This window comes from Columba livia, chromosome 1, assembly GCF_036013475.1.
Source record: "Columba livia isolate bColLiv1 breed racing homer chromosome 1, bColLiv1.pat.W.v2, whole genome shotgun sequence".
NCBI lineage: Eukaryota > Metazoa > Chordata > Aves > Columbiformes > Columbidae > Columba > Columba livia.
The window spans coordinates 149,225,104-149,239,709 of NC_088602.1; the positions used below are offsets into that span (position 1 = coordinate 149,225,104).

At 38.0% G+C, this 14,606-nt stretch overlaps 1 protein-coding gene across 26 annotated transcripts in view; it reads right to left on the reverse strand.

Annotated features, from left to right (window-relative positions):
* The window catches only part of MYBPC1 (myosin binding protein C1), a 75,611-nt gene that overhangs the window by 26,777 nt on the left and 34,228 nt on the right, over nucleotides 1-14,606 (reverse strand). For 23 of the 26 annotated variants that reach the window (XM_065037699.1, XM_065037610.1, XM_065037635.1 and 20 more), the window contains 9 exons: nucleotides 13,525-13,576; nucleotides 11,933-11,989; nucleotides 8,202-8,368; nucleotides 6,763-6,895; nucleotides 5,035-5,159; nucleotides 3,706-3,811; nucleotides 3,232-3,398; nucleotides 1,571-1,733; nucleotides 244-350 (listed from right to left, as the gene is read on the reverse strand). In XM_065037699.1, the coding sequence (XP_064893771.1) occupies nucleotides 244-350; nucleotides 1,571-1,733; nucleotides 3,232-3,398; nucleotides 3,706-3,811; nucleotides 5,035-5,159; nucleotides 6,763-6,895; nucleotides 8,202-8,368; nucleotides 11,933-11,989; nucleotides 13,525-13,576 (1,077 nt within the window). The remainder of the gene's footprint in view (nucleotides 1-243; nucleotides 351-1,570; nucleotides 1,734-3,231; nucleotides 3,399-3,705; nucleotides 3,812-5,034; nucleotides 5,160-6,762; nucleotides 6,896-8,201; nucleotides 8,369-11,932; nucleotides 11,990-13,524; nucleotides 13,577-14,606) is intronic. The other 3 variants (XM_065037626.1, XM_065037744.1, XM_021284661.2) reach the window with 1 other exon arrangement.

Below are 14,606 nucleotides of genomic sequence, written 5' to 3' on the forward strand. Positions count from 1 at the left end.
CAACAAGAAGACTTCCCTGGGAGCTACCCCAGGCTTGGAAACTATGAACAGAGACTGAGCACAGGCAAAGTGCTCCCTGACTACCTCACTCGCACTTTGCCAAAGCAGCAGGTTTGTGTTGTCTGGTAGATGTCTGCTCAAAGGAAACAAACTGACTATAATCAAGGAGATTTCACACTGCTTTTAATTTCCAAAGGCCAGGGAAAGAGATGTTATATATAAGTCATTGTGCCATATACTTACCCACAACATGTACTTTGCATGGAATATTAATATTATAGGCATCGGGTACAAACATGTATTCAGCCTCATCATCAACAGCAGCGCTCGCTATAACAAATCTGTGGATTCTGTAAAAAATTGAAGAAATCAATGTTTAATATTTTTGAAGATTGTGTGAAGCTAAAAGGAAAAATCTAGTAAAAGTTTAGGAGATCTGTGCAAGTGTGTAAAATACTGACCAAAAAAATACTTTGCTGGATGCTTAGTGCTATTTTAACTGAATAAATACCGTGTGATTTGTACAAAATATTATTGAGAAACTCACCAAATGATGTAACCAATCATAATATTTTTATTTGAACACTGAAGTAGAAAAATACAGGAGTGTAATCTCTTTGCTGCTGCTGCTGTTAATTGTAATTTGGTTGTCGAAGAAGAAATATTTAGGCGATCCCATTGTGGGAATATTCTGACTTTTGTTAGACCTTTGTGACAGGATCAAATCTCCTATTTGTTTGCCAGAATAAAGAAACAGGTGAGCAAAGCATATATTTCTCTTATTAACTAACTGCGTCTTCCAGTACCGTAATTTTTTTGCTTTCCTATCACCTGCTGTGGCTAAACTTTGTTCCAGGTAGGACTCACCTCTGCACCCTTTCTGCTCCCCTTTCCCTCACTTCACCCTATGGGCCTACATGGGTTGTGGGAGCTCCTTCACCTTATGTCAATCCAAGGGGTCATCGCACAGCTGGCACTTGTTCCTTACTGTGACTTAGCCAACATTATGGCATCAATGCAAAGATTTCATAGCCTGTTTAGGAGCATCTTCACAAGTGCAGTTCCAGTTCTGCTGCTAAGCTGAAATAAGTAGGAGCTTTCCTTGTTTTGTTTTGGCTTTTTTTTCGTTTTTTACACTTTCCAAGAAAAAGGAAGATTATAAATGCAAAAGGACCTGATATCTCCACATACTTTGTAAAGGCAGAGATACATGGCCTGAATTGACACAAGCAGAAGCTATCAGAAAAACAGACATTTAAAAGCTATTTTTAATAATGTATAACAATTATTTTACTTTACTACTTAATGTTCCATTCTAACAACAATATCAATGTCAAGAAAAATTAATAGCTTGAACTCAGATGGATCAAGGATTTGATTATGGCCCTCCACAGCCAAAAGACACAAGATGAAAGGGAGCAAGGTGACATGGCTTTTGTAATGATAAAAACATCAGAGGGACACAGGTTAGGCTCGATCACCAGATAATTTTCAGCGAAATAACCCACATATTGGCACATCTCTATGGTGTAATGCCATCAGGAGCCAAGTCGATACACAACAGGCTTACCTTCCTTTGTGATAAAGCTTTACACGATCGCTGGCTTCGACCAGTTGCCCATTTTTGTACCATTTCCCTGACACGTTCTCGGATATCTCACACTTCAGGTGGATTTCCTGCCCAAGCCTCACAGTCTGGTCTTGCAGTGCAAGTGATATCTTCAGTGGTCTCACTTAGTAAAACAGAAGCATAGATATTAACACTAACATCAAACAATAGCTCATGGTTCTGTCCCAGAGCTCCTAGCTATTACAATAGTCTTCAAATCAGAAAAATGCCTCCAATAATAAAGTTCTCAAGTTGAAATACCAGTAATACGTACATGTCAGCTACATAAATTAACCTCTTTTCATGTAGTCTGATGGCTTAGAAAGGGTGATCCAAAATGCTCATACTCTGGGGAAACTCCATGGATATTGTGAGTAGAACTAAGCTGGGGAGCATGATTTGAATGCAGTCCTCTCTCTGGTGTATGGGTGCTGGAGGTAGGATATTTCTATCCACCAGAGTCCAGTCAAGAAGTGAAAGACCTCTGTCCCCAGACCTATGCACTAAAAGGGGTTATGACCTGCCTTTCCTGTGATCTAGCAGTGATCTAACTGCTCTCATAGCTCTCCCAGCTGATCCAAGGTAATTTGGAGAATTCCCAAATTATTTCATCTTAACTGAGGACTGTACTTCTCCACCTCTTTTGTCAGGCTGGTAGCAAATGCTGACTAGACAGAGAGCTGAACTTCATACACTACTTGTTCTCATGTTTGCTGAACTGCCGTAACTTACCTATGAATACCCACAGGTATTACTGGGTTTTGTAAAACTTGAGCCTTGGAACTGGTTCTCCAGTTCACTTCCACTTTCTGAAAGATTAGATGCTGTAGACCAGAGTCCAGGCTGAACACACAGTACTGTCTGTATGCAATAAATATCCCTGACTGTAATCTGACGTAGGAAACAAAGAGTGATGGGAAACGGATCATTTTATAGAGAGCCAGCTGGAAAATCCTCAGAAGGAGTTGCATGAAAGGAAAGATGATGGAGTTCAATAGCTATGGAGAACAACTTCCAACACTAATTGGTTGTGCTTAGGATTCCAATTTGTACAAAATAGTCAAAAGCAGTATGAGTATCACTAAACAGTGTGTGTTTATGCATAATGTATGATAACTTTAGAGGACAGGAAGATATATTTTATTATAAAACACAGGTGTTTTAAAGAGAAATTGCACTGAGTCCTGAGGGAGCTACATAGTCATGTGTTTGTGCCTATGAGTTCACGTTGAATGATCCTGATGTCTGTTAACAGCATACCCAGTTACAAAACTGCTTATTTTGTCCAAATTCCTCCTCACCGCTCCCCCCCACCCCGCCCCTTCTGTCTAAAAAGCCTTGGTTTGGCTTTCCTGTGAAAATCTGAGAGGACTCAAGAAAAGCCGATATTTCCATTGAAAATTTCACTTTGTTGACCTGTTATTCTTTGGATGGACAGCTTTATTTTCCTTCTTAATGGAGTGACAGAAAGTTTTCAAGCAGGACTAGTTCATTGCCTGTTACTGCAAAGAATGTCTGCAGGAAATTCACTGTTATGGAGATTTGCAGCACAGAAATTGGTATGGAAGATAAGTAAGCCAGCAAACTGTGACAAATTCAAGAGCAAGATGTATTATACTTACAATCAACTGAAAGCTTAGCTTCTGATTGGCCTCCAGTTGTCATTACTGAGTAAGTTGCGTTATCATTTTTTGCAGCTTCCTCTATGATCAAAGTGTGTTTTTTACCCTCAACCTTGATTCGATACCGAGATTTAGGATCATTAGGAAGTTCTACACCATTCTTAAACCTAACGGAAAACAAAGGATGATTATTTTTCCAATAAAAGTCCTGAGCAAATGAGACTCCCATAGACTGAAACTTCCAGAGAAGGATTTATAAGACTTAAGACACAATAAAAGGTTATACAAATTCATCCATGAATGTGTAAAGATATTTTTGCTGTTGCTGCATTCTTGAATAACGTTTTCTTGAGATTTTCTTAACAATTTTAAGGCTCACTGGTATAGGAAAAGCTGTTCATGTTTTTGCCTACAGTTAAAATATTCTGGGTTTTATTCTTAAGGAAAACAAGATCTGTTCAAAGTGTGGCTTACCATTTCACATTTGCATCATCCTCAGATACTTCACAGCTCAATTCTACTCGTTCACCAACATAGGTACTAGTATCCTCCAGGCCTTTTGTCACCAAAATCGGAGGATCTTTGGAAAGAGAAAATTACAGATTTACAATCTGAGAGAGAAAACTAAGTGAAAGAAATTTTCAAAATCATGCTATAGAAGATGATACTGCTTTGAAATTCTAATACAGAATCATAGAATCATTTAGTTTGGAAAACACCTTTAAGATCATTGAGTCCAACCATAAACTTACACTGCCAATTCCACCATTAAACCATGTCTCTAAGTGCCAAATCTACTAGTTTTTTGAATATCAGACTCAGTTCAGCTTTTTCTGCCTTAAATCAGGAAAGCAGTTGCTCATTAAGATGCTAGTAGGAAATGTGCTAAACAAAAAAATAACAGTTGTTTGGGTTAGTACCTGCCTTGGATCCCTTTTTATTAACAGTTTGTCCAGGTAGGCTGACATGAGAAGCTGATATTCCCCTCTTACCTCACACAGATCCCTCTCATAGACCAGTGTTTTCATTAGGTCCTATAGCTCGTTAAACACAATAAGATGACCTGATGGCATAACGCAGTGCCCTTTTTGGTTTAAGCCATTCCTACTGTCAAAACTCAAGTTTATTTAATAGCAAGAGATTGTACAACAGTTATCCTATGATATTTATAGGGGTAATGGGCTCCATTATATTAAATAGCTTTCTGAAATATTTGATGATTTTTTTCAGTCACTGTAAGTTTTGTTTTTCTTTTTGTTTTGTTGTCCATGTGTGAGTGATGCCATGAATATTATCAGTAAGACTATCAACACTGTGGGAACAAAAAGGATGAAGAACTGGCCACCTGTTCATAGCTTTTGATAGAGTCTTACCATAAATCTGTGCAGATGGAATGAAAACAAACTGCTAGAAAGCCTGATCTGAGAGTACTTGAAACAGATCAGTTGGACCAATAGTATCAAGGTCAGCAGATACTTAAGAGTGGTGTTTGAGAAAGCCAATGCTACATTAAAGGAGTCTCCAAAATGGCTTTATAACTATGAAGGGGACCAAAGCCCTACTAGATCCCAATGTACAGTATGAAATCAAGCAAATCCACATTTCAGGCTTTTCACTAAACTACTAAATACAGGACGAGGAACAAAAATGGTCAGGGATCACAGAAATACAGAGTGATCATAAGGGCTGCCAGTGCAAATACAAAAATATACCGAACCAAATCCTCCCTGTTAATTTCTGTTGTGGTCAAAGAACCTGCACCAATTTACAGTAGGTGAAGTAGGAGTGAACTGATGAAGTTACCTCTCACAAACAGTTCTGTGGAGCATTTCTCATCACCGGCTGTCACGTAATATCGAGCATCATCTGTCATCATACAATTATTGATGAATAAAATTCGCTGATTACCTTTGTGTTCAAAAATGTATCTGTTTGAACAGGAACACAGCAAAGATACATAAACAAAACTGATGGACCCCTTTTGTTTTATGTCAAAAATGCTTTAGGGATTAATAGAGGTGAAGATCCTGGTTTTTACATAGAACTGGAGAAGTTGCCCTGGGAAGCAGTTTCTGAGATTCAACAGAACTATCATTGACTTTTTAGCAGAAAGAGGTGTGGTGTAGGGTGACAAAAAGTGGCTTCTGGCATGTTCCAAAATCCCAGGCTTGAACGATACAAAAAAAAAAAATTAAAAAATGAGCAGGCTTTGAAGAGTGGCAAATAAAATGGAGTCTGAAACTCTAGATGAGTAAAGATGAAAATAACCGGTAACAGGACACCCTCCTCATTCCAACACTCTTAACATTTTTGTGAAGTATAATAATAGCTGAAGTTAAGAAGTTAATATTATTGGTAGGCCAGATGGCACAAGAGATCAGTAATGGGATATGGGGTTTTGGTAATGGGATATGGAGCCTTTCACCTTTATGTCACCAGTTTAGATCTGCTCCAGGTTTGTAATGACCAAAGCTCATTAGCATCTGACAGCTGCTTCAGTAGCCTGGAAGAAATGCACTGGAGCATTCAATCCAGGTCCTTCTGCTGCAGCAGTATCCATATAGCTGGCCGCGAAACGGTTCTGAACGGTTCATGGCAGATAGAGGTGCTAAAGAAAAGATGCCCTCTTTATTATGCATTTTTTGTCAACTATGAACATTAATTGAAATTCTTCATTGATTTTTGCAGCAGCAGAATGAAGGAAATCTGCCCCTTCTCTGTAAGAGGGCTTTTGCCTTCTTTTTCTTTTTTCCAACAGGGCCAGAGGATAAAATTGCTGGGACTTTGTGCTGCTGAGCAACATTTGAGGAACATTTCATTGTTGTGTGTTGGTGGCTGCACATCATCATTCCTAGCTGGGTCTGACTGTGGAATCAGGTTGTAAAAGCTGGTTGAGGTCACACTGGGGACTGGGCTCAACTTCCAGCCTTCGCTCTAACTGTGCTCAAGTGTCTGCACCTGAAAAGCCACTTCTTCTAGATAAAGACAGACAGTAAACCAAAATGCAGGTGATACAGATGATGAAGAAGCTTGGGTACACCAGACCTGTTGCACATGACTGAAGTCACTTCGAGTTAATGCAGGTTGTTGACTTCAGTGTGAGCATTAACTGGGTAGTGGAAGCTGAGAGAAACCTCACTCACCTTTCCTCAGGTGGTTTATGAGCCAGGTGGGTAAGTATGTGATGTTAAATATCTCTCCTCTTAGCACTCAAGTACTGCAGAAAATTCTGACCTCCTTCAGACATGGGACTGAGGACAACTGATTTATTTCATCATGGTGCTTCCCAATTTTTAAAAAACTACTGAGTAAGAAATGGCTCCATGAGGATCTTTAATTCTTTTTTATTGAGGCAAAAGAGCCAATCTGCATTAACATTTAGCATACAGGGAACTTTTCTGGATGAGCAATATAGAATCATTTGCATACTTTTCATGTATAATAGACTTCAGAAATAAAATTGGTGCAACCTGCACAAAGAGAGAGATCTATGCTTGTATTTTATTGCTTACATATGAAAAAATGACTTACTTTGCACTTGGTCGTATTTCTTGGCCATTTTTATACCACTTGAGTTCCACTGTTGGATCTGCTAGCTCCACCATGAACCTTACTTTACCTCCTTTGTCCACCTGATATGCAGGATCAAGACCTTTGGCAAAGGCTGTTGTGAAAAACAAGTGTTATTATAAAAGAAGATCAGAAAACAAGAATATGAATGCTGAAATGACACTGCATAAATCTTGTCAAAGCTGTCACGATACGCATACACAATGTTATACATCACTCTGTATTCTTAGGCTAGTCCACATGAATCAGTTTATTTTCTAGAAACATTAGAATAAGTGCAAAGCTGTGCAGATCTGGTTATTTTGAGCAAGTTCAAGCTAGTATCTCTTCATGTATTCTGAATAGGATTGGGTAGATATAGCTTTGACAGCTTGTTGAGAAGTGCTATGTCTGAATAAAATGGTATGAAGTTAGGTGCCATGGAATCATTCACAATGAATCTTCTCTATTAGCATAACCATGCAAGTTAACAGGGAATTTTAAGCTGAAATTCCTATTGAGCTTCTCACTATCAGAATAAACACATTGGTTTGACTAAGGGCTGAATAAGCTTTCCTGATGCTTTCTGTAGGTTGCAAGGTGTACATTGCAGTTCCACTGGTGATAAAGGATACAGCTGTAAAACATTTGCAAAAAATATTTGAAACAAGGCAAAGGGTGTCAGTCTGTGAAATCCAGTGGGGCTTTTCAAAGAGGTTCTTTGATATGTGCAAATGTAGGCCAAGTTGTTCTGGGCAAGGTAAGGCCAGATGCAACTCAAATATTTCAAAACACTGTAGCACTGACATTTAGATATTGCCAACCTCAAAAGTTAAGACCCAGGGGAGCTTATATCTGTGGTTCAAAAAATTAACAAATAAATGGAGAGAGAGACCAGACATAGTGGTCCCAGGTGCTAAGAGATACGCCTTTCCCAGTAAAACATTCAGGTACTTCCATGTGATGCACCTGGGTGGGGAACAGCAATTCCTGCCAGCCAGTTTTTAGTTACAGCTGGGATTTAAAAGGAATGTCAGATTAAGTGCAAAATGAAGTTGTGAAAAGCAAACAATGTGTTTGGAGTGACTCTATTTTAGAGTAGAAGATATTAATGATAACACAACATCTAATCTCCATACTATTTCATCAGGTAGCACCTTTCCATGCAATTTGGGGATTTTGTTCCAGCTGGATCTACTGTTTGGCCAAGAGGGAGGAATGCTTTTGCTAAGCACTGAATGGGACACAGTGTTTACCCTGACCACAGTGGACCAAAGCCACCCTCTCATAACTTTGTGCAGTAATAAGGCTTGGGTTGTAGCATGCAAGTCCTCTTACATGGAAAGGAAGCAAGTTTGGGTTTTTAAGGTGGACACCTGTGCTTGACTACTGAACATAAGAATATTGTGCCTTATCCATACCTGCACTCTTCTTCACTTCCCTGCGCATGCGCTTGAGACGCTTTAACATGCCTCTCAGGTCAGTGATACCATACTGAAAAGCAATCTTCTCATATTCACTGGGATTCGCGTTCTTCAGGAGCTCCCACACATCTACCTCAGGTTCTTCCTCTTGCTGTTTAACCTCCCTATCATTAGCAAAATAAAATTATGGGAGAAGAGTTAGTGAGGCTTTATCACATTGTAAAAAAAAGAAGATGAAGCTGAATCTGTGTCAAGGTTGGAAATGTTTTGATCAAAATTTGAAGGCTGCTATCATATGCTTTTATTCACTCAGTATGAGTGAATAGCTCAGAATGACATTCACGTCTTTTCACTTCTCCAAAGCAGAATTTAGATATAAGTTTTAAACTGAGCTTTTCTGATGTAATTAGTTGTGAAGAGCTTTTATATCACTTCATTATTTTAGAAAAATACCTTTGAAAATGTAGTACTATAATAACATATGGACTAATCCCATTTAAATCCATTTTATCTGTTGTAACTTGAGTGGAATCAGAGTGGAATCAGTTACAATTTATGATGGCACCACTGAGATTTGACTCTAATCCATACATGTCATAATTATGTAAAAATGCTTTCAAACTCTGAGTCCCAGTAATTGCTACTAAGGGTGGCCAATGAAAGGACATTGAAATTCAAGGGATTCTGGGTCTGTTTATAGTTACACCACTGTTTCTCAGAGTTAGTTAAAGTTGGCATATGGATAGGAACTGGAAATTTTCACACCAGCTTGGGCTTGCAAGATGGATCTGTTGGCTTCCATGTTTATCTCAGTCTTAAGAGCAGGGAGTGTTTTCAGAGGCCTGTGTGAACAACATCACCTTTATACAGAAGTTTAAATACTGTATTTACTATCTGCAGCTCCAGGCTAAGGCAACTGATAAAGAGAAGTACAATTATTTCCACAATGGCAGACATTAACTGAGAGAGCAATGGAAGCAACCTAGACAAAGTTATAATTTTTGAGATTGACAGTTTAGCTCAAAAAAGTGAACTTCCAGAATGATCTCAGCATTGGAGCAGAAATCTTGACATTTTTTTCCTGTAAATTCATTAGGATCAGACCAGGATAATTCTGATTTGATCTAGTTGGTCTAACCAAATCAGTACTTTGGAGAACAGAGAAAGAAAATAAATATTTGAGAAACAAAAAAAAACCTGAATTTTTGAGTGAGACATTTTAGAGCTGAGCTGTATCAAATCTGACAGAGAATTTTCTTTAACACATACAGAAATAATACTGGGGGTCCATGAGAATCTCTGTGTGTTGGGATGAGGAACTATGGCAAAACACTTTGCTGTTCAGTCCATTTCAATCAGTTTTTAAAAAGAAAAAAAAAAAACCCGTTCGCTCAAGAGTCATTGAAATACTTACATTGTTAGAATTATTGTTAGACAACCTCAAGTATGTAATTTTGTGTTTCGTTTCTTTTACTTTTGTCTGTGCTCGTGCTTTCTGGAGGGTGACTATGTCCAGCCAACACTGGCGTCTCAGTGAGATTCCTTCTGCATGGTGGCAAGTCCAGATCAGCTTGCAAACATATATAAAAGCTGACACACCCCATTGGGTGGAATTCTCCTCTCCCAGGGCTGGCTGCTTGCCATGCAACGCCTGTCCATGCTAATAGGAGGTACATTCCATGGGAATCGAGATAATGTACCCTTTTAAATCAGGCAGTAGTTGAAAATGAGGATCAGTTAGAGTATCCTGATTTTCAACCAGCTTGAAATAATTCCAGACTCTCTTTTCCTCTTGCATATCTGGAGAACAAATTTTGACACTTAGAGAGCAAACCAATTTTGTCTGAGACCACAATAGTTTCTACTGTGGGTAGTAGGCAAACAATGCTTGGTATTTCCTAAGCAGACTGACCTCTCCACAAAATCGGTTTCAGATCTTTTCCCCGAAAATGTGCATTTAGTTGAAAGATGTATTTTTTTAAAAAAAGGACCTAAATGTTTGAGTGTTTTTGAGATCTTGTGCCTCTTGGAATTTCGTGCCGTTACTGATCCGTTACATTGAATCACATAGTGGCTTACTGAGATAATAACTACTTTGTCTTCCTGCAACACCATCATGAAATTAGAAGATAGGGAGTATATAGATTCTGTTCATTTAGGTCTTCTTTAAAAAACATGTTTCAAGTATTATGCACCACAGGTGAACCACAGCTCTTTCCTTGGTAATATAACCATACAAAAGAGAAGGAATGCACCTGCAACATTGCCTTTTGAAAAAAATTGAAATGAAAATGTGATTTTGTCTTCATAAAGATTGCTATTAATATCCACAGTAGCACTTAATTAGCAATCTTATTCAATTAAGCTCAGATGTATGAGGTTGCATTTCAGTGCCTGAAGCAAGGAGATGATGAACTGATTTGACCAATATAAAATAATGGTGTTTAAAAACTAAAAGTTCACATTGCCCATAGCCACACAAAAGGTACACTATGTTTTTAGGGTTATACAGTATTTATCTTACAAAACACGTAAGTTACTTGTTAGTGAAGTGATAATGACTTTTAAGTCACGTTTCTCTTTCCACAAAAACATCAAGATCTCTTACATGCAGCTCTCATGTTGCTAATAAAACACCCCACAGGCAGTCATGAGAATGGTCATGGTAAGTTGCATTAGTATGATAAAAAGTCAAACTGAAGATCCTAATTAGGGATGAGAAGATTAAAAAACCAAAGACCTGGTGGATTTGAATTGGTTCAGGTAATTCTTTCACTGCCTACTTTTGCCTTCAGTTTTCTCATTTGCTTTAGTTACTTAAATACTATCCTCACCATAATAGCCCATGGGCCCATTTTAATTTTTTAATGTGATTAATAGCGCATATAGGGTTTTACTCTTTCAGAGTAAGTGATAGATGAGATAAAGGATCTAGATCCTTTTCCAGTTCTCTGTGGTCAGTTGCCATTGATTTCCATGGCGTATGGACTTTCTGTGATAAATTTAAAAAACTACTAATTAACTATCTTTTCTTAACCTGCTAAAAGACTAAACTAAATTTAAGATCTGAAATAGCTACAGGCATAACTATCATAACACCAGATTTCCAAGGCAAACCAGAGAAACATGTGACCAAGTTTTTCTCCATCACAACATTTAAGTTGAATGAAACACCATGGAACACTTTTGTGCACATGCTGAAACAGAAAACCACAAAGAAATAATACCAATGTTTATGGTTTTGTTTGTGGTTTGGAAAGCATGATTTTTTTTTGTTTTGTTTTGTTTTATTTTATTTTTGGTATCAGGATGCTTATAAAATCAAATTAAGATGTACCCAAAGGGCTAAATCTAACCCTTGCAGTTTTTCACTCTTGCACCAGACTCAATTTTCTATACTGCTCATCCCTCTGTAGGAAATTGTCCCCCACTGCCCACCATGCAAACACCAAAGAAATAGCAAGTAATCCAAATGTTATTTGACTTTTTAGATTGTCGCTCACTTTTTCCCCAGTGCACTCAAATCTGAGGTTTCTTGTCTGCACACTTAAAGATAAAATACACTGAATATTTGCATATTATACTATGAGAATAATAGTTAGAAGTACTGATAAAAATGAAAAGTCAGAAAATTCTTAAGAAGTTATTAATGCTACACCTGACTCTTTCTGTGTGAGAACCTAATGGTTTGCAATCCACACCTGCTCACTGCATCACTTGGTTCTCACCTACGTTTCAGGAGACCACTAAAGTCAAGTTCTCCTGCATCGTCTTGTCCATCACCGCTGTTATTAATAGAAAAAGATCAAATCTTTGTTTAATACAGGAAGACTTAAACAACACTCGTTGCAAACGCTCTACATGTCTCATATACTTAACACTGTACAGACACACAAATAATGGTACAAAATCAACACAAACTTGTATTCTTTTTCACGCAAATTATATTTCCTTAGGCACTTGTGAAAAATAACACAAAGGTTTGTATTGCTTGTTATTATACTTTGATGACAAATTTTTGTAACTGCATACATAAATTTGCCAGGATTTGTGTTAGATTTTGTAACACAAATAAATGTGAGCTAGTCAACACAAAGAGCTTTGTTTTTCATTTCCATAGTGTATGTCTACAAAAACAAAGGGTTTGTGCTGATCTTTTGCTATGAATGTAAAACAAAGATTTGCTTTGCTGGGTGGTGCTTCTAACAGTGCATAGCTGTGTCAAATACTGATTGCAAAGCATTGCACTTAAGATTTAACCTTTCTCTAAGGGAAGGAAGGAATCAGTTAAAAATAAGAAAAAACAGTATATTGTACATTTTTACAGATAGAATCAGAGTCCTGTGAAGGTGCATTTCTTTCTATAACGTGACCTGAAACAGTAATACCTTATTACGAACCTCAGAGAGACAAAAAATGCCTTTAATAATTGTAAAAAGGGCAAAATACTGCAAATATTAAGCCCAGATTTTGCATGCAAGGTGTTACTTTTAAAATCAGAAAATATTCAGATACCCTTATCTGCTTGGGCAGAATAGTTATTGAAATTTTTTAAACATGTACTCAAGAAAGAAATGCACCTTGAATGTAATATCTTTTGCATTTACTCTTTAAATCAAATCCCTCTAAATAAAAGCAGCTGCTTCTGAATCATAGCTTTGCCTGTATGTGTAAATTAACAAACAATCTTCTGTTTGTTGAACATTTTCATTCTGAATATTTCTGTCTTTGTAAGACAATTTTCTCCATAAAATATAAAGATGATATCTAGATTCGTTTGAACTGCTATTTTATCACAAAGGTAACAAAACTTAAGACAAAATGCTTTATAGTGCATCCTCTGCAATATATTATTTCTACTTTTTCTGTAATGATGGCCTTATGACACACTTTTTTACTGTAAGACAACATAAAGCCAGATCCTATCTCATTGAAACCAGTACAAATTTTCTCTCCACTTTTAATCAGTATGGGATTGAGATCAGGAACTTTCATATTGTAGCTGACAACTTTCAGGAAACATGCAGTAGAACATTCAAGTGAATGAAAATACTATTTTAAAAACCTCTAAAGAAACATATATGTAATTGCCTTAAATTTTCTGTCTTCCCTTAAAGCAATGACACTGTAATTTCACCGTGTATATGTTGTAACTATTTCATTCTACCCACTACCAACTACCCTAAACCCCACTTCTTTGATCCTTGTTGACATAAACATTTTTAAAAGTACTTGATATAATTGTCTGTCAAGACTAGCGCAAGTTCTGTGCCTGCTACCAGTGTCCATTACCGAGGAGCTTCATAGGATCATAAGTTACCTTCTTTTGAAAGCAGATCTGATGTCAATAGATGGAGCAGCTTGGGAAGATTCTATGAAATAACAATAATGTACAAATTAAAGACATAATTTGAAATAAATTTCTCTAATCAGTATAATTTGGCACATAAAATTTGTTCTGTTTCCTGCTAAGCAACCACAGTTTGTGCTGCTCCTTTGGCATTAAGTTTTGATAATTGCAAAGCTGTTCAGTGCTAAGCTAAGCTAAGTTTAATTCATGCATTTCTCTAAACTACTATCCACCTCTGTGATGTTTCTCTCCCATCCCCTTCCTGCCGATACACAGGCTCTGGCCTTTTTGCCTTTCCATTCCCTATGCTTTCTCTCCTGCTTGGACCTTGCACTTTCTCAGTATGCTCAGCACCAGAGGAAAGAGCCAGTCTTTTCTACAACTACAGACTCATGTTGATTCTTGGTTCAAGGATGAATCCCCCTCGTGTGAATTACCCATTTGTGCCAGCCTGAATCAGATTAAATGGTTCTGATCTACAGCCAGTGACTGGATGCAGCCAGGCTGCTCCCCGACTCCCTGACCTCTGAGTGCACACACCTGTGTGCCCTTTGGGCTGTCAGTTAGCCATTAAATGTCCCCTTAACTGTGAACTGCTTCTCCTGACTGGTGAATCATAGAATAGTTTTGTTAGGAAGGATCACCTTCAAAGATCATCTGATCCATCCAACCTGCCATGAGCAGGGACATCTTCAACTAGATCAGGTTGCTCAGAGCCCCGTCCAGCCCGGCCTTGAATGTCTTCAGGGATGAGGCATCTACCACCTCCCTGGGCAACCCGGGCCAGTGTTTTACCACCCTCATTGTAAAAAATTTCTTTCTCATGTCTAGCCTGAATCTCCCACCTTTTAGTTTAAAACCATTACCCCTTGTCCTATTGCAACAGGTCCTGCTAGAAAATCTGACACCATTTTTCTGATAGGCCCCTTTTAAATACTGGAAGGCTGCAATAAGGTCTCCCCAGAATAAGCCATCCAGTCTAGGCTATTCAGTATGCTTGCTTTATGAGGGTGAACAGCTATGTTATCCACTGGCTGCTGGCCCTGGCATGT